The following is a 20304-nucleotide window of genomic DNA, read 5'->3' on the forward strand; positions in this document are numbered from 1 at the left end:
GTCATATGTCAGGGGTCTCATCGTCGTCTCATTTATGGTTGATTTGTTAGTCATGTGGCCAATTTAATCCATTTAAGTGTGTAGTAGAGTTGAACGCGGTTCGCGGTTCGAGGTTCTCCAGTTCATGGCTCGAGTGATTTTGGGGGCTGTTCTAGATCGAACTAGAACTCGAGCTTTTTGCTAGATACGTTCGAGAACGGTTCTAGCAGCAAAAAGACCAGCTAATTACTAGCTGGCTTTCCGCTGTAATAGTGTAAGTCACTCTGTGACTCACACTATTATGAACTTTCAGTGCATTGCACACTCAAACTCATTCTTACTAAGCCATTATAACGTGGCTGTTGGACTTCTGTATTGTCCCACTAGTGCAAAGATATTTGCAGCACGTCTGCCTGCATTGCACACTCAATCTCATTCTTACTAAGCCATTATACTAGCAAACACTGAGTGAACGTAGTGGCATCCTAAACGTGGCTGTTGGACTTCTGTATTGTCCCACTAGTGCAAAGATATTTGCAGCACGTCTGCCTGCATTGCACACTCAAACTCATTGTTACTAAGCTATTATACTAGCAAACACTGAGTGAACGTAGTGGCATCCTAAACGTGGCTGTTGGACTTCTGTATTGTCCCACTAGTGCAAAGTTATTTGCAGCACGTCTACCTGCATTGCACACTCAAACTCATTGTTACTAAGCCATTATACTAGCAAACACTGAGTGAACGTAGTGGCATCCTAAACGTGGCTGTTGGACTTCTGTATTGTCCCACTAGTGCAAAGTTATTTGCAGCACGTCTACCTGCATTGCACACTCAAGCTCATTGTTACTAAGCTATTATACTAGCAATTTATGCTGCCAGTTTAAGGGCCGTAGTTGCATTGTCAGGGATAATTGCAGTGCAGGGAGTGAATCTCCCAGTTGTAACTTGACAAACATGGGACGGTCTCGTCATCTTCAACAGTCTACCCGTACCAGTAGCACCGTATCTGGTACTGGTAACAGCAATTTTATGGAATCTTTTCATAATTTTTTTAGACCGTCCTTTGCAAGGCCACCAGAGACAACAAGTCTGACACATAGTCAACGGCTGGAGAGGATGATACAGGAGTATCTCCAAATGAACATCGATGCCATGACTTTGCATATGGAGCCTTGCTCATTTTGGGCTTCAAATCTTGAAAAATGGCCAGAGCTCTCCAGTTACGCCTTGGAGATTTTGTCGTGTCCAGCTGCCAGCGTTGTCTCTGAACGTGTCTTCAGTGCTGCTGGGTGTGTGCTGACAGATAAGCGCATGCGTCTGTCCAGTGACAATGTGGACAGACTAACGTTCATCAAAATGAACAAGTCATGGATCCACAAGGAATTTACTACCCCTGTGTCATCCTGGGGAGAGTAAATGCTTGTGGATTTGGAATGTGCTTGATGCAAATCAAAACATCCTGTTTGCAACTAGGGCACAAGTGCTGCCACTGAAGGGGTTAGTGTCTGTGTGGCCCAAATTTTTGGAAAAAAGGGAGACTCCGCTTGGAGTAACCCTTGCTTGCTGTGTTTTTTAAAAATGATCCAAGATGAACAGAGCTGGGATCAGGAAAGACTTTGCTACCTACCCCGGAGTCATCCTGGGGACGGTTAAGTATGGCGTATTTTTGAATGTGCTTGATGCAAATCTAGCTGTGAAGTGTACAACTAGGGCACAAGTGCTGCCACTGAATGGGTGGGTGTGTGTGGGGCACAATTTTTGGAAAAAAAGGGAGACTCCGCTTGGAGTAACCCTTGCTTGCTGTGTTTTTTAAAAATGATCCAAGATGAACAAGTCATGGTTCAGCAAAGACTTTGCTACCTACCCTGGTGTCATCCTGGGGACGGTTAAGTATGGCGTATTTTTGAATGTGCTTGATGCAAATCTAGCTGTGAAGTGTACAACTAGGGCACAAGTGCTGCCACCGAATGGGTGGGTGTATGTGGGGCACAATTTTTGTAAAAAAAGGGAGACTCCGCTTGGAGTCACCTTGTGGTGTTTTTCATGATTTTAGAAGGGCGTGCCATGACTATATCTGTGTCTCTCCTCTTTTTCCTTGTCCAGCTCTTTTGTTTTCGCATGAGTATATGTCCTTGTCACTTCCCCATGTGTTTGTGTTGTGTTGTGAGTTGTTTGTCACCTTTTGGACACCTTTGAGGGTGTTTTCTAGGTGTTTTTATGTGTTTGTGATTGCCTGCCATTGTTTCCTATGCGGTTCGAGTTCGGTTCGTCGAACGTTCGACGAACCGAACTCGAACGAGACCTCCGTTCGGCGAACCGAACTCGAGCCGAACCGGGATCGGTTCGCTCATCTCTAGTGTGTAGCCTTGTTATGTCAGGAGAGGTGAAAGAAAAAAAGCAGCATCATGCAGACAAGCCAATATCCTTTGTCATGCAAGCTGCAGTGGTGTTTTAAGACAACATTGCACAGCATTGTATTAACTGCCAAGACGTATATAGTCTATGGGTTTTCCAAAAGTGGTTAAATTTGCATAAGCATTATCATCAATTCTTGTTTTTTGTCAGTATAGCACGGAGAAATAGTGCAACTAGCATCAAAGAGTCACTTAAACAGATACTTAAAATTGAACTTACTTTATCAAAACATACAAGATTCAGCTGCCCAGCTACATTGATCCGTTGAGGACTAATACAGAAGATTTCTAGTTTTTTCAGTCTTGTTTGACAATATAGCAGACAAATTGTAATGGATGCAGGAAGGGCTGCATTAATTGGAACTGTTAGCGTCAGAAATGACATTAGCACAATGTCATGAACACTGGCCTGTGAAAACAATACAGGTATTTTTTTTAATCACAATAGTTGATGATGCATTTTGAGACATTGCTATACAAAAAAAATCCAGTGAGATTGCCAAAATCTATTTCTAAAACTAATTTGGTCAGAACGTAGCATGGAAATATATGCAGATGGAGCCTAAGGATATGTCCGCACTCTGTGTTCTGGATTTGTCAAAAAAAAAAAGCACCCTCTGGCAGACTTTGACAAATGTAAACGCTGCATTTGACAAAAGTTTTCATGTGTTATCACTATGTTTTCTCTGCATTTGGGCTGTTTCAGACTGTGCGTTTTTAAAGGAGAAATAGAATATGATAGGGTAGGATTTGATAGTTAGGTAGAATACATAGATAGATAGAGGGATACATAGAAAGAGTAGATAGCATGACTGCCCGCAAACAGCAGAGACAGAGCTGCGCAATGAGAATGAAGTCGGGTGAACCTCTGAGGTCTGTGCCAGGACACAGGCAGTAGTGCGGGGCCCCACAGCTGTGATGTCAGAGCTTCACCTGAGTTCATTGTCATCTCGCAGCCTGATTTGTGGTTATCGGTGAAGAACTCACCTGTGACTGCAAATCACCTGAGTAAGGGCACCACTGATCACGCTGCTCACTTCAGTCACTCGGGTGACTTGCTGTCACAGGGGGAGGACTCAGCTGTGCCCTCAGATAACCTGAGTGATGTCACCGCTGATTGCATAACTCACTTCAGTTGCTGCGTGAAGATCACAGGGAGCGGTCGTGCTCTATGCTCACTGTCAGCTTCTGATGTAGCAGAGCTGAAAGCATCGTGAGACCTCGTATGGATTACGTCGGACCTGGAGGGGTGTTTCGGGGTTAATAAAGTGGTGAAAGAGGGTTTTTTTTGTCTTTTATTCCAAATAAAGGATTTTTTGGGTGTATGTGTTTATTTATTTTCACTTACAGGTTAATCATGGGGGTTTCTCATAGACCCTGCCATAATTAACCTAAAATTGGTGGCAGCTTTGGGCTGCCATTAACTCCTTATTACCCAGATTGCCACCACACCAGGGCAATTTGGGAAGAGCCAGGTAAGGTCCCGGGACTGTTGCAATTAATGGATGCGGCAATTCTGGGCAGCTGCTGGTGATATTTTTAGGCTGGGGCAGCCTAAAAATGATAGGCTTCCCCATTCTGAGAATACCAGCCCTTAGCTGTGTGGCTTTACTTTGGCTGGCTATCAATTGGGGGATCGCACGTCTTTTTTTTTTTAATTATTTATTTCTCTTACTGCACAATATAGACCCGCCCACCGGTGGCTGTGATTAGTTGTAATGAGACAGCTGTCACTCAGCGTGGGGGCTCGTCTGACTTCAACCAATCATAGGGCGGGGGAAGCAGTGAATATAAGATGAGAAGCCACGGTAGCAGTGGGACAGCCGTGCAGCGCCACATCGGTGATCGGTGATCAGTGAGTATGAAGGAGGGAGAGAAGGAAAGACCGACCGACAGAGAGAGAGACAGACCGACACTGACAGAGAGCGTGAGAGAGAAACCGACTGGCTGATTGAGTGATGAATGCAGATAAGGAACCATATGTTGTTGAAGAAGATACAGATACAAACTTGCATTCACTCTGCCATGTAGAGGTATGAGAGGTACAACTCCTGCTGCAGAAAACATTCCCCAAATCATGGCACTTTCTCCACCACCTTTCACTGACTTCTTAACACACTTTGGGTTCAGTCTTTCACCAGTTTGTCCGTGAACATAATATTTCCCATCAGACCCAAATAAATTAAACTTGCTTTCACCACTAAAATGAACTGGGGACCAATTCTTTGTCCACACCACATGCTCCTCACCAAAGGTGAGTCTAGCCTTTTGATTTTTTCTGCTAATGAGAGCTTTGGTCACTGCAGAGTAGGCTTTCAGTCCAAATGCTCTTAAACGTGTGACACTGTATGACAAGACAGATCCTTAACCTGTTCAGTGCTGAACTGCCGAGCAATTCCAGCTGTAGTGTTGAAACTATTACCCACGGAGAATCTCTGCCTTATGCTTTCCGAGCTTCTATTTGTCGTTTGAGGGTGACCAGCCTTCTTCGGGGACTAGAAAGACTTTGTGATGTTGTAAAAATGCAATATTCTTAAAATCACAGACTTGGAATGACCATCTTCTCTTGCTATGGCTGATAGGGTCACCCCTCTTCAAACTGGAGAGTTAGGCTGCCAGTTAAATGGGTTTTGTCAGATAATAAAGGAAATTAGCCCCAGGTGCCCGATTAACACCAATAACTTGCAGGTATCTGAAAGTATTCTCTAATTTTAATCCATTCTTTTTCATTTATTGCATTTACATTTTTAATATGTGTTTTGGAATAAATTCAAGTGATGAAATAAGCTTAAAATACTGCTATATTACTCATGTTAGGATATAGTCACATTTAGGAAATTTAGTTTTGTTCTCTTATTTTGATCTCCAGTTTACTCTACATCAGCAGTCTATCTTAGCACCTCATGTGAAATTTAGAGCTGCCTGACCACTCCAGTATAGTTTCACATGTAGAAGATTGTTGCGGAAATTCATGCAAATATGTTATTCATCTGAATTGGGATTGCAGAAATCCATGTATCTGTAGATTGAATAATCTGCCACATGTAGCAACACCTAAAGGCCTCGCTCCCACTTGCGTATAAAATGAATGAGTGCAATGTGATACAAGTAAAATATATCTTTGTACCGTGTTAGCCAGTAGAGATAAAAAAATTGTTTAAAAGAACAGAGAGTCCTCAGTGGTTGATACCTTTTAATGGCTAACTGAAAAGATGGTAATAATTGCAAGCTTTCGAGACTACTCAGGTCTCTTCATCAGGCATGGTATAACACAAAATCTGAAGAGTCACATATTTATACACAACAGGACTTAGAATAGTGCAGTAAAAAAAAAAAAAAAAAAAAAAAAAAAAAAAAAGAACAAGTTATATGAAACAGAACTATCTCTATGGCAGGGGGACAAGCTGTTCTAGCCATAAATACTGCTGCAGTTCAGTGTGAAAGTTTTATTGTCCTTTGATAAGGGTCTGGTCCAGGGCTGTGACATGCTCGGATGGTCAGAGGAGCACATCTTTTAACTGATGTTTTAACTGATGTAAAAAGACATGAATCCATGAGACACATTCATTCCTTCTCTGAATGTGTCAAAGGTCATCATAAGTTTGTACTCCCATAGTCTCCTGTCTCTCTGGGACTTGAAGTTTCCTTTCAATACCAGCAATTTCATGTCCATGATGCTGTGGTCTGGGTTACAAAAATGTTTGGCCACAGGTAGATCCATCCTTTTTTCTCTAATTGTGTGGCGGTGAGAATTCATCCTTGTCCTGAGCTGTTGTCCTGTCTCCCCTACATACAGACCCCCAGTTGGACATTTGGTACATATAATTAAGTACACCACATTGGTTGTGGTGCAGCTGAACGTACCTGGGATCTTGTAGTCCTGATGTGATCTGGGAATCTTTATCTTGTCCGTTGTCATTATTAATGGACAGGTCTTGCATTTTTTCTGGTTGCAGGGAAATGTTCCTGTTGGTGTTGGAGAGGACAGGGAGCTTCTGACAATGATGCTTCTTAGATTTGGGGGCTGTCTAAAACACAGAAGTGGGGGGTCTGGAAAAATAGATTTTAACCGGGCATCTTTTTGCAGTAATGGTTGTAGTTTCCGTGCAGCTCCTCTAAACACCTCCAGATGTGGATTGTAGGTGACTACAAGAGGGACCCGGTTGTTCTCTTCTTTGGTTTTATAATGTAGAAGATGGTTTCTTGATATTCTGGTGGCTCTTATAATCTGGTTTTCAATTGTTCTTGGGTGGTAGCCTTGATTCAAAAAGGTTTTTCTGAGGCCCTCAAGGTGATTGTCTCTATCTGTACTGTTGGAACATATCCGATTGTACCTGATAGCCTGGCTGTATACAATAGAGTTTTTTATGTGTTTTGGATGAAAACTGTCCCATTTCAGGTATGTTGGACGGTCAATTGGCTTCTTGTACAGGGATGTCTGTATTTCATTGTTCCGTAGTTTAATGATGGTGTCCAAGAAGTTGATTTCCGTGCAGGAGTAGTTGAGTGTTAGGTTGATGGTGGGATGAAACTGATTAAATTGTTCATGGAAGGTCTTCAGCTGCTCCTCAGACTCTGTCCAGATGATTAAAATATCATCAATGTAACGGTAGTAGGCCAGAGGCCTGATAGGACAAGAGGATAAAAAGTCACTCTCAAGCTTGGCCATGAAAAGATTTGCATATTGTGGTGCCATTTTGCTTCCCATTGCAGTCCCAGTCTCCTGTAGATATATGTCATTGTCAAATTTAAAGTAATTATGGGTGAGGATAAATTTTGTAAGCTTCACCACAGAATTGGCATCAGTTCCTGTATTTTCCAGGAAAATTTTGCAAGCATTTAATCCATCCTGGTGTGGAATATTCGAGTACAAGGATTCCACATCCATGGTGGCAAGGATGGTTCCCTCTGGAAGAGGACCTATTGCTGATAGTTTTTTCAATAGGTCAGTAGTGTCCTGGATGTAGCTGGTTGTATCCCTTACCAAGGGTTTAAGGATACCCTCTACCCATCCAGAGACTTGTTCAGTGAGGGTGCCCACACATGAAATGATGGGTCTTCCTGGGTTTCCAGATTTGTGAATTTTGGGAAGCATGTAGAATGTGCCTATTCTTGGACTCACCGGTATCAGTTCATCAGTTCTTATGGATATGTCAGGCAGACAAGAGGCCAACTTAAGTTCCTTGTAATAGTCCTGTGTAGGGTCAGACTCCAATTTCTTATAGTAGCGTGTGTCCATCAGTTGTCTGTGTGCTTCCTTCATGTAGTCTGATTTGTTCATCATGACTATTGCACCCCCCTTGTCTGCAGGTTTAATGATGATTTCTTTGTTGGTTTTCAACGGACAAGATAAAGATTCCCAGATCACATCAGGACTACAAGATCCCAGGTACGTTCAGCTGCACCACAACCAATGTGGTGTACTTAATTATATGTACCAAATGTCCAACTGGGGGTCTGTATGTAGGGGAGACAGGACAACAGCTCAGGACAAGGATGAATTCTCACCGCCACACAATTAGAGAAAAAAGGATGGATCTACCTGTGGCCAAACATTTTTGTAACCCAGACCACAGCATCATGGACATGAAATTGCTGGTATTGAAAGGAAACTTCAAGTCCCAGAGAGACAGGAGACTATGGGAGTACAAACTTATGATGACCTTTGACACATTCAGAGAAGGAATGAATGTGTCTCATGGATTCATGTCTTTTTACATCAGTTAAAACATCAGTTAAAAGATGTGCTCCTCTGACCATCCGAGCATGTCACAGCCCTGGACCAGACCCTTATCAAAGGACAATAAAACTTTCACACTGAACTGCAGCAGTATTTATGGCTAGAACAGCTTGTCCCCCTGCCATAGAGATAGTTCTGTTTCATATAACTTGTTCTTTTTTTTTTTTTTTTTTTTACTGCACTATTCTAAGTCCTGTTGTGTATAAATATGTGACTCTTCAGATTTTGTGTTATACCATGCCTGATGAAGAGACCTGAGTAGTCTCGAAAGCTTGCAATTATTACCATCTTTTCAGTTAGCCATTAAAAGGTATCAACCACTGAGGACTCTCTGTTCTTTTAAACAATTTTTGCAATGTGATAAGAATCACATTGTCCTTGCATCAATTATATGTCAATATGGCAGTGCTCATGATGCGAGATTTTCCTAAGGTGGAATCAGGTTGACTAAAACGTTACAGCATGCGTCGTATGGCGGTGTATATCCCATGAGACTCACCAATGCAGGTCTATGGTGCGAGGAAAAAAAAATCAGATGGTAATCATATTATCGCTGTGGCATCCTGTGGATATATAATTTCAGAACCTCTCTACATGTTATAAACTTGCACCCTTTAGTGTCTTTCGTGTTGAATTTATTATATAGTTTTTTATGCTTGTTTACCCTAATAAATAAATAAATTAATTAATTAAAAAATGTTATGAATTCAGCAAAGGTAAAGCAGACAGTTGAGAGCGGATATTATCATGGTTATTATCCCGTCCTAGCATAAAAATTCCAGCCAAATTCAGAAATTGCTCATCACATTGGATACACCAATTCTGGTGCTTCATCTTAGCTATTCCCAATTGCTCTAGTACATTGGCAATTGGGGTATTGGTAGTTGGGGTTAATGTCAGCTGTGAATTGTCCAAAAACACAGCTGACATCAAGCCCTGATGTTTGCAATGAAGAGGCGTCTATCAGAAACCCCTATTAGTAACCCAGTAAGTCAAAAGAAAAAAAAACACATACAAAAATATTTTATTTTAGAAAATACTCATCGACTTTGTCTCGCTCTGCAATTTATTTAAAAAAAAAACTAAATAAAAAAAATTATACAGATCCAACGAATTCCAGGGAATCCGACACAGTCCACAAATGGAAACTTGAAATATATAAGAGAAAAATAAAGACAAGACACTAGGGGGTTTTACACGCTACGACATCGCTAATGCGAACTCGTTGGGGTCACGGAATTGGTGACGCACATCCGGCCGCATTAGCGATGCCGTTGCGTGTGACACCGATGAGCAATTTTGCATCGTTGCAAAAACGTGCAAAATCGCTCATCGGTGACATGGGGGTCCATTCTCAAAAATCGTTACTGCAGCAGTAACAAGGTTGCAGGAACGAGGAAGCTCTCCTTACCTGCCTCCCGGCCGCTATGCGGAAGGAAGGAGGTGGGCGGGATGTTATGTCCCGCTCAGCTCCGCCCCTCCGCTGCTATTGGGCGGCCGCTCAGTGACGTCGCTCTGACGCCGCACGGACCGCCCCCTTAGAAAGGAGGCGGTTCGCCGGTCACAGCGATGTCGCCGGGCAGGTAAGTAGTGTGACGGGTCTGGGCGATGTTGTGCGGCACGGGCAGCGATTTGCCCGTGTCGCACAACAGATGGGGGCGGGTACCCACGCTGGCGATATCGGGACCGATATCACAGCATGTAAAGCCCGCTACTGTCCCTTGTTCACTAATATATTAAAGAGCAAAATTCTCACGCAGGTCCAACATAGTCCAGTGCTTCACACAACATTTCCCGATGATCAAAGGCTATGAAGTCTCATTCTGAAGCTCTATAGCCTTTGAAAAGCAGCCATTCCTGGTTCACCTTGTGCTCCATAACACCCAGTGGCTCTGCAGAGCGGTGATGCCAGTAATGTTACCGCTTATCAGACATTATGGTTGACGCTGCTCTGTGCGTGATTTGGCGACTCTGATAAGTGGTAACGTTACAAACGTCACCGCTCTACAGAGTCGCTGTGTGTTGTGAAATGGCCACGCCGGGGCTTGCAGGGCTCACACGGTCACCAGGCCGGTGGTATTTGGGGTCACGCTGTGAGTGGCCCGACCCGGCTTCCGTGACCCCCGGCGGGTTTCAATAAAAGGAAAGTCCGACCGTCAGTCCGGTGTTACAAAAGGGATGGAAGGAGGGTAACGGGGTTCCTGGAGAGCTTGCCATCACTCTCCCCCAGGAAATGGTACAGGACAGGGACAGGGGATGCTTTCAGCTCCACACGTGGTTTGCGGCCAGGTGTTCAGCCGCCGCTGCGCAGTCTCTCTCCGGGGCAGGTGTTACGGGCAGCCAGATGAAATCGCTCCCTACGGGTGGAGCGGGGTGGCCCCGGGAGGTTTATGAGACCCAGGGCAACAGTCCTCAGGGACACCGGGGGCACAGGGTGGCGGCATTACTCACAGCAGTCACGGAGTGTGGTTCCAGTTGTTCTTTATTAAAAGTCCGTTCCACATCGCACCCGGGTGCTGGTCCTCGCCGCCTGTAGCCTTTGGTCGGTCCCGGGCAGGTAGGAGGAAGGGGCCGGTGGAGTGATCTGGGGGTCCCTCTCTCTTTCGGTGCGATAATGCTATCCCCGTGGCATGGAGCATCTTGGGGACCCGCCACCACTCTGTCTGTCTCTCTTCCAGTAGCGGACACCACACAAACCGCCACCGGGTACAACTTTCTCCAGGGATCCCCAGTCCTCAGCTCCATTCCCTTCCTTTAGGTGTTATCAGCCCTGGTCTCGTGGCATCTCCTCAGCAGGGAGCTGGCCTGTGTAAGTCTGCACTCTGCTGCAGCCTCTGACGTTCTGCCAAACTTTCTGTGTGTTCTGCACTAAACTCACTCCTATTCAGGCCCCCCTCTCCTTGGTTGTCATGGGGACCTGCCTCTGTCCAGCCACCTGCTCATTAAAGAGACAGGATGAGTCATGGACTCAAAACTTCATGCTGCAAAAGCTATTAACTCTTTCCTGCCAGTCTGATGTGAGTGTGTGTTGTGGAGACTCTTCTTCCTCCTGCCCGGGAAAAATGGGGTAACATTTAATACCCTGTAACGACCCGTTTACAGGGGCGTTACACTTGCGTAGAGCAGCGTTAGCCAGAAGTGGCCGCTGGTCAAAGCCTACAGAGCCTCAGAATGAAGCTCCATAGAGTTTGATCTTCGTGGAACGTTGTGGGAAATGCTGGACTATGTCGTACCTGCATGGGAACTTTGCTTTCTAATAAATTGGTAAACAAAGGACAGTGTCTTGTTTTTATTTCTCTCTTTTTATGTTTTTAAGGTTTCCATTTGTGGACTTATCGGATTCCCTGACATACTTCAGAACTGCATGTTTGTTTTTTTTTATAAAATGGTGAACCAGGAAAAGAGTTGAGGAGTCTTTTTTTTTTTAAATTAAATGTTTGTTTTGTGTGGTTTTTTTTCTTTTCACCTCCTGGGTTAGTAATGAAGGTGTTTGATAACACCTCTCTATTACTAAAGGGCCCATTACACGCTACGATATATCTAACGATATGTCGTCGGGGTCACGTCGTAAGTGACGCACATCCGGCATCATTTGACATATCGTAGCGTGTGACAGCTAAAATACTCACCTTATCGTTGCTCGTTGACACGTCACTCATTTTCTAAAAATCGAACCTCCTTCTGCGCGCCGGTTGTTCATTGTTCCCGAGGCAGCACACATCGTGTAACACCCCAGGAATGATGAAATGCAGCTTACCTGCGTCCCACCGGCAATGCGGAAGGAAGGAGGTAGGCGGAATGTTACGTCCCGCTCATCTCCGCCCCTCCGCTTCTATTGGCCGGCCGCTGTGTGACGTTGCTGTGACGCCGAACGTTCCTCCCCCTTCAGGAAGTGGATGTTTGCCATCATCAGCGAGGTTGTTTGGAAGGTAAGTACGTGTGACAGGTGTAAACGACTTTGAGCGACACGGGCAACAAATTGCCCATGTTGCACAAACGATGGGGGCAGGTGCGATCGCACATGCGATCGCACGATAAATCGCCGCCTGTAAAGCGGCCTTTAGGCTTGATGTCAGCTGGGTTTCTGGACAATTCACAGCTGACTTGAACTCCACCTATGTTTGGAACAGCCAAGGTGAAGTACCAGAACTGGCGCATATAATGTGAAGCACCACCTCTGAGGCGGCTGCCAGCTGGTCTTTTTAGGGCTCATGCGCACGTAACTGCTGAATATTCTGCAGCGATTTGACAGCACATGTGCACTTCAAGTCGCTGCAGAAATACTGCATAATGGATGCAGTTTTTTTTGTTAAAAAAAGCCGATTTCATGCGCTATGGATGCTGCCCCCACCATAGACAGAGTGGGAGCTGCATCCATAGCGCAAAAATTAATTGACATTCATTTTATGAACGCACGAATTTGGGTAAAAATTTTAGCACTCAAATCGCTGCGTTCAAAAAAGCAACGTGTGCACACCTCATGCACAATCTACATAGATTGTGCAGGGGACGCCGGACACATGCATTTACACTGCAGTGCTATACGCAGCATAAATGCATGCAATTACGCAACGTGCGCATGAGCCCTTGGGCTAGAAAGGGCGAAATAACCATGGACTTTCCCAGTCTGATAATATCAGCTCTCAGCTGTCTGCTTTACCTTTGCTGGTTTCATAAAACAGGGTGATGCCAAGTAATTTTTTGCATTTACAGTATTTAATGATTTATTCATTCATTCATTCATTCATTCATTCATTCATTCAGTTAAACAAGCCTAAACTAAAGGGTGCAACTTTATCATATGTAGAGGGGTTAATAAATTATTACTTTGCTGGATATCTAGCTATTATTCTTTACATAAGATTCCTTTATTATTTACTAGAAATAGGCCCGATGCTATCGCATCGGGAGTGCGGTGAAATTAACTTCTGTCTATGCTTAGTGGTGTGACAGGAGCAATGGACATGTCACCACACTATTTCTGCTTTCCAACATATCTGTTGTATGTCATCCCTCCGCATTTGTGTATTGTGTGTGTTGCATCATTTGACCTCATTCACCCCTGTGCACTGTCTCTTCCTTGTTGTGTGCTGTATATTGGTATCTGGTGTTGTGTTTCTTGAGCTGTGTTCACTATGTGGTGTCTCTCCTGTGTGCTGTGTGTGTGTTTACACTATGTGGTCTCTTGTATGCTGATTATCCACGGAAATTGTTTTGGGGCTAATTAAATGTGTTAAAGGCTGTGTGTCTTTTTATTGTAAATAAACATAATGTGTGTGTGTGTGTGTGTGTGTGTATACAGTACAGACCAAAAGTTTGGACACACCTTCCCATCTCTAGAATAACTATTAAGAGGAGACTTTGTGCAGCAGGCCTTCATGATAAAATAGCTGCTAGGAAACCACTGCTAAGGAGAGGCAACAAGCAGAAGACACTTGTTTGGGCTAAAGAACACAAGGAATGGACATTAGACCAGTGGAAATCTGTGCTTTGTTCTGATGAGTCCAAATTTGAGATCTTTGGATCCAACCACCGTGTCTTTGTAGAAAAGGTGAATGGATGGACTCTACATGCCTGGTTCCTACTGATATAGAAGGGTTAATAGTTTCTATATTTATTGATTTTAAATATTTTATTATTCCAGTAGTATATCTGGTGTAGGTTCATAGCCATTATGGAGCCTTCGGAAGCTCAAGGATTATTATTGTCTGCTAAATGTTCTTCTTATCTCATATGCATGACTCTACATTTTTGTTTTTCTCAAACTTAAAGGTCATATGATCAACTTTTACATTTCCAGCTAGAAGCTTTTTTTTTGCAATATCACATTGATCTGTAAATTGTATAAATAATCTGTACCTTGGCTAAATAAGCAGAAAACTGATCATGCTCACATGAATGCAGGTCTTTTCTCCGAGCGCTCGATCTTGATTAGGCCTGAAGAGGCCTAATTCAAAGGACCTCACTGGTGATCCCGTAAGCTGACTTTTGAAACAGAATAGCTACAACAGTACCGTGAAGCATGGAGGAGGAGGTGTGATGGTTTCGGGGTGCTTTGCTGGTGACACTGTTGGGGATTTATTCAAAATTGAAGGCATACTAAACCAGCATAGCTACCACAGCATCTTGCAGCAGCATGCTATTCCATCCGGTTTGCAATTAGTTGGACCATCATTTATGTTTCAACAGGACAATGACCCCAAACACACCTCCAGGGTGTGTAAGGGCTATCTGACTAAGAAGGAGAGTGATGGGGTGCTACACCAGCTGACCTGGCCTCCACAGTCACCAGACCTGAACCCAATCAAGATGGTTTGGGGTTTGTTGGACCACAGAGTGAAAGCAAAAGAGTCAACAAGCGCTAAGCATCTCTGGGAACTCCTTCAAGACTGTTGGAAGACCATTTCCCGTGACTACTTCTTGAAGCTCATCAAGAGAATGCCAAGAGTGTGCAAAGCAGTAATGAAAGCAAAAGGTGGCTACTTTGAAGAACCTAGAATATAAAACACATTTTCAGTTGTTTCACAGTTTTTTAAGTATTTCATTCCACATGTTTTAATTCATAGTTTTGATACCTTCAGTGTGAATCTACAATTTTTAGAGTCATGAAAATAAAAACTCTTTGAATGAGAAGGTGTGTCCAAACCTTTGGTCTGTACTGTGTATATATATATATATATATATATATATATATATATATATATATTCTTTTTTTCTAACACACACATACAGCTCTGTTATACACTCAGCTCTAAGACACACATACACACAGCTCTGCCATAACGTCAGCTCTAACACACACAGCTCTGCTATACACTTAGCTCTAATAATAATAATAATAATAATATTATTCATTTATATAGCGCTATTAATTCCACAGCGCTTTGCATACATTGGCAATACTGTCCCCATTGGGGCTCACAATCTAGAGTCCCTATCTGTATGTCTTTGGAGTGTGGGAGGAAACTGGAGTACCCAGAGGAAACCCACACAAACACGGGGAGAATATACAAACTCCTTGCAGATAGTGTCCTTGGTTGGATTTGAACCCAGGACCCTAGCGCTGCAAGACTGCAATGCTAACCACTGAGCCACCGTGCCGCCCTATGGTGGCTCAGTGGTTAGCATCGCAGTCTTGCAGCTCTAGGGTCCTGGGTTCAAATCCCACCAAGGACATTATCTTGGAGTTTGTATATTCTCCCCGTGTTTGCGTGGGTTTCCTCCGTGTACTCCAGTTTCCTCCCACACTCCAAAGACATACAGATAGGGACTCTAGATTGTGAGCCCCAATGGGGACAGTGTTGCCAATGTATTTAAAGCGCTGTGGAATTAATAGCGCTATATAAATGAATAAAAATATTATTATTATTATTAGAGCTGAGTGTATAGCAGAGCTGTGTGTGTTAGAGCTGACTATATAGCAGAGCTGTGTGTATGTGTCTTAGAGCTGAGTGTACACACACACAGATCTGCTATACACTCAGCTCTAACACACACAGCTCTGCTATACACTCAGCTCTATCACATAGCTCTGCTATACACTCAGCTCTACACACACAACTGTGCTATACACTCAGCTCTAACACACATACAGCTCTGCTATACCCTCAGCTAACACACACAGCTCTGCTGTACACTTAGCTCTAACACACACAAACAGCTCTGCTATACACTCAGATAACACACATACACAGCACTGCTATACACTCAGCTCTAAAAACACACAGCTCTGCTATGCACTCAGCTCCAACACACAGACAGCTCTCTCTCTCTCCCATGACATTGCACACAGAGCAGTAAGGGAGCGTGGCCAGGTATATCCGTGCTTCCCTGACATCGCCATGCCTTCAGCGATGTTGCTGCGACAGGCAATCACAGACATACCTGGCCACGCTTCCATACTCTTCCGTGACATCGCACATCTGTGATCATCCATACTGCCGCGAGGCTTGGCTGCTACTCCCGTGGGGGCATACAGATTTGGTGGGGGCTGTAGGTATACAGATATGGTGAGGGGGGCTGTTGGCATACAGTTCTGGAGAGGGGGGCTGGGGGCATACAGATCTGGTGAGGGAAGGTGGAAGCATACAGATCTGGTGATGGGCGGTCTGGAGGCATACAGCTGTGGTGAGGGGGGTGCTGGAGGCATACAGATCTGGTGAAGGGGGCTGGAGGCATACAGTTATGGTGACATACAGTTCTGGTGGTGGGGCGCTGGGGGCATACAGATCTGGTGGGGGGGACTGGGGGCATACAGATCTGGTAGGGCGGCTGGGGGCATACAGATCTGCTGGGGGTGTGCTGGGGGCATACAGATCTGGTGGGGGGCATACAGATCTTGGTGGGGTGGCTGGGGGCATACAGATCTGGTGAGGGGGCTGATGTTCCCTGCTGTAATGTCCCCATTGTATAGTAATGTCCACTGCCGTAATGTCCCTTTTGTATAGTAAGGTGCCCTGCAGTAATGGGCTCATTGTTTAGTAATGTGCCCTGGTGTAATGAGCCCATTGTTTAGTAATGTGCTCCTGCTGGTTCCCTTCTGTTTCCTATTATGCCATTGTTTACACACAATAAAAGCTATTCTCACCTCTCCTCTGTTCCCGGGGTGCCTCCAGCTGCTTCTTGCAGTCCGCAGTCACACAGACCCCTCTGTAATAGCGTCCGGTGTACGAAGCGACCACTGCAGGATGTTGTCATGGATTTACTGCATTTGAATGCTTTACGGTGCCACAAAGCATTTAACTGCAGTAAAGCACTGACAGTAGAAGCAGTGGCCCCAGACAGGTGAGTATACAACAGTGTGTGTGAGTGTGTGTGAGTGTGTGTGAGTGAAGACATACAGTATGTGTGTGTATGTGCTCGGTGTAACCATGTGTGTCTGCTATGTGTGTATATGTGCTCACATGTATGCGTGCGTGCAGTAAGGACCTGGAAGCTGGAGTATCATTCGAATTGTGCCTGCGCAACTGACAGTACCGTGGTGCATGCCGGAATAGGACAACGGACAAAACTGGAGATTATGTATATAGATATTTGTGTGTGTGTATATATATATATATATATATATATATATATATATATATATATAGTGTATGTATGATGAGTTGTCTAGATTGGAGTTTTCTTGTGGTCCTCACTCCAGCACTGAACTGTGTAGAATGGAGGCTGCAGGGTGATCATCAAAAATCCACTCCAATATAGATGCAACCATGTGCTCACAGGACCTGTGTGATGTCACCGTCATGTGATCAGTCACATGATCAGAAGCTGCTACTCCAGGTGACTCTGCTCTGTGTCTGCAGGACTATGCTGTGTGGGAGTATGAAGAGGAGCTGCGTGTGGAGCTGCGGGTGATGTGTGTAACTTGCACAGGTGCAGTTCGAACTGCGCCTGCGCAACTGACAGTGCCGTGGTGCATGATGGAATAGGAGAGCAGACAAAACTGGTGATTATGTAAGTAGATGAAAACTGGCTTTAATTACATAGAGTATGTAGTGATGTTTGGACTCGCAGATACCAGAATCCGGTGCTTAAAAATGGTAGTAGAAGGGATAGAGGGATTTGAGCAAGAGCTTTTACAGTCGTTATCCGCCCATCACTAAAGGGTGCTTTACACACTGCGACATCGCTAATGATATATCGTCGGGGTCACGTCGTTAGTGACGCACATCCGGCGCCGTTAGCGACATCGCAGCGTGTGACACAAATGAGCGACGATCAACGAGCACAAAAACGTGAAAAATCGTTGCTTGCTGACACGTCGTTCATTTCTTTAATATCATTGCAGCTGCAGGTATGATGTTGTTCGTTATTCCTGCGACAGCACACATTGCTATGTGTGACACCGCAGGAACGACAAACATCTCCTTACCTGCGTCCACCAGCAATGAGGAAGGAAAGAGGTGGGCGGCATGTTCCAGCCGCCAATCTCCGCCCCTCCTCTGCTATTGGATGGCTGCCGTGTGACGTCGCTGAGATGCCACACGAATCGCCCCCTTAGAAAGGAGGCGGTTCGCCAGCCAGAGCGACGTCGCAGAACAGGTATGTGCGTGTGACACTGCTGTAGCGATAATGTTCACTACGGAAGCGATCACCACATATCGCACCAATGACGGGGAGCGGGTACTAACGCTCGTGACATCGCTAGCAATCGCTAGCAATTGTGCAATCGCTAGCGATGTCGCAGCGTGTAAAGCACTCTTAAGAGTATGTAAAAGATGACGTTAACACATTAAATACACATGTCATATGGATGCTAGGCAATAAAAAAATTGCACACTCGCATTGTACTCACACGACATATGGAAAGACATATGCATGACACTCGTCCTACTTTTCAAGAAGAGAATTGGAACATTTTTTTAAACGCTAGTGGGAGAGAGGCCTAATAATAAAATCCTGTATAAACAGAATCTGCCTCATGACTTAGTGCTTAATAGAGGATTTCTTGAAATTTTAATTTGCTTGCTTCATGGAATTTTCTCCAAAAATTTTATTTCTGGTGAATTATTTAATCTCATAATTTTGAAAAACTATTAAGGTGTTGTTACCGCAGTATCTCACAAATTAATCAATTCATAGTCACATATTAACTAGACAACTACAGCAGTTGCCTATACGTCACTTTAATTTTTGGATTTGTATTCACAGACTGAAACTAACGTATTCAATCTGGTCCATCAGCACTGAATTAGTTCACCACAATCACATTTGGTCTTTTTCTATCCCTATCCTGTGTGGTCTGAGTGCTCCTATCCTTACATAGTGCAGAAATATAATGTCACTCCTTGTACAGCCTTTATCTTCTATAATTAGAGATGAGCAAACCCAAAGTTCAGTGTTCAGGGTTTGGGATTTTTATGAGAAAACTGAGTTTGGATGCAGAGTTCGGGTGCTTTACATATGAACTTCACTTGCGTGAGCATACACTCGGTGCTCAGCCCAGTGTGAGCCACTTGCTGTGTTTAATCGGCTCAAACTGGGGGTAACAACAGCATGATCTGATGTAGTGTTCACTAAAAAAAATTTAAAATAATGGAAAAACCCTGTCCACCCACTTCTGGAAGTGATCTGTTTTTGGCTGGCTGCATGTGGGTAAAAATCCAAACTGCCCAATTAGTGACTTCCATTGGGGTTTAGGTCAAGTTCGGCGCCCAAACCAAACTTAATTTAAAGTTCGGTTGGCCCCACCGAACCGAACTTCAACGGGTCTGCTATTCTCTAGTTACAATAACCCCCGGCTCCCCATTGGTTGGACTAGATGTCATGATTTGATTACTGCAAGGCATTATGTGGAAGCCCATGTGTCTGATATTGTGGTGTTAGTTTTTTTTTTGCTGATTCCCATAGATCGAATAGCAGATTGTTCGAATTGACATGGAATCTCAAATTTTAGAAAATACGACAAACTTGATCCTCTATAGATTGATCCACTCATTTCTGATCGTGAGCATGGACTAATATTACAAATAATCCACATAAGATAATATCATGCAGACATGCAAGTGATTTAGAATGGCTAAATACTTACAAAACTATCATACTGTTATTATGATACATATCTAACTTACCCCATTCTTCTTGTGCACAGCTGCTGTGTAGACAACTCCAAATATAGCAAAAGCCACAAGCACCATGAGAAATCTAATAGCCTCTCTATGCAGTTTAACATTCATTGGTTTGTTATATAGAATGACTCTTACTAGATCTCCCTTTGCTGTATTGAATCCTAAGTAATACAAAAACATCAAAAAAATATTTACATATTACATATCAAATTCCAATTGACCTTTTTTGTATAACCCCTTCACCCCTGGCCACTAAAACACCCTAATGACCGGGCCATTTTTTGCAATTCTGACCAGTGTCACTTTGACAGGTTATAACTCTGGAACGCTTCAACGGATCCTGGTCGATTCTGAGAATGTTTTTTCGTGACATATTGTACTTCATGTCAGTGGTAAATTTAAACCGATAATTTTTGGCGTTTATTTGTGAAAATTTAGGAAATTTTGCGAAAATTTTGAAAATTTTGCAATTTTCAAACTTTGAAAATTTATGCCCATAAATCTGAGAGATATGTCACACATAATAGTTACTAAATAAACTCTCCCACTTGTCTACTTTACATCAGCGCAATTTTCGAAACAAATTTTTTTTTTGTTAGGA

At 43.8% G+C, this 20304-nt stretch overlaps 1 protein-coding gene across 1 annotated transcript in view; it reads right to left on the reverse strand.

Annotated features, from left to right (window-relative positions):
- LOC142296638 (putative cation-transporting ATPase 13A4) overlaps nucleotides 1-20304 on the reverse strand; it is a 523287-nt gene that overhangs the window by 254826 nt on the left and 248157 nt on the right. Inside the window, exons 11-12 of the mRNA XM_075340491.1 lie at nucleotides 19707-19864; nucleotides 2617-2805 (exon numbers count right to left, since the gene is read on the reverse strand). Of these exons, the coding sequence (XP_075196606.1) occupies nucleotides 2617-2805; nucleotides 19707-19864 (347 nt within the window). The remainder of the gene's footprint in view (nucleotides 1-2616; nucleotides 2806-19706; nucleotides 19865-20304) is intronic.

Source organism: Anomaloglossus baeobatrachus, chromosome 3, assembly GCF_048569485.1.
Source record: "Anomaloglossus baeobatrachus isolate aAnoBae1 chromosome 3, aAnoBae1.hap1, whole genome shotgun sequence".
Lineage (NCBI taxonomy): Eukaryota > Metazoa > Chordata > Amphibia > Anura > Aromobatidae > Anomaloglossus > Anomaloglossus baeobatrachus.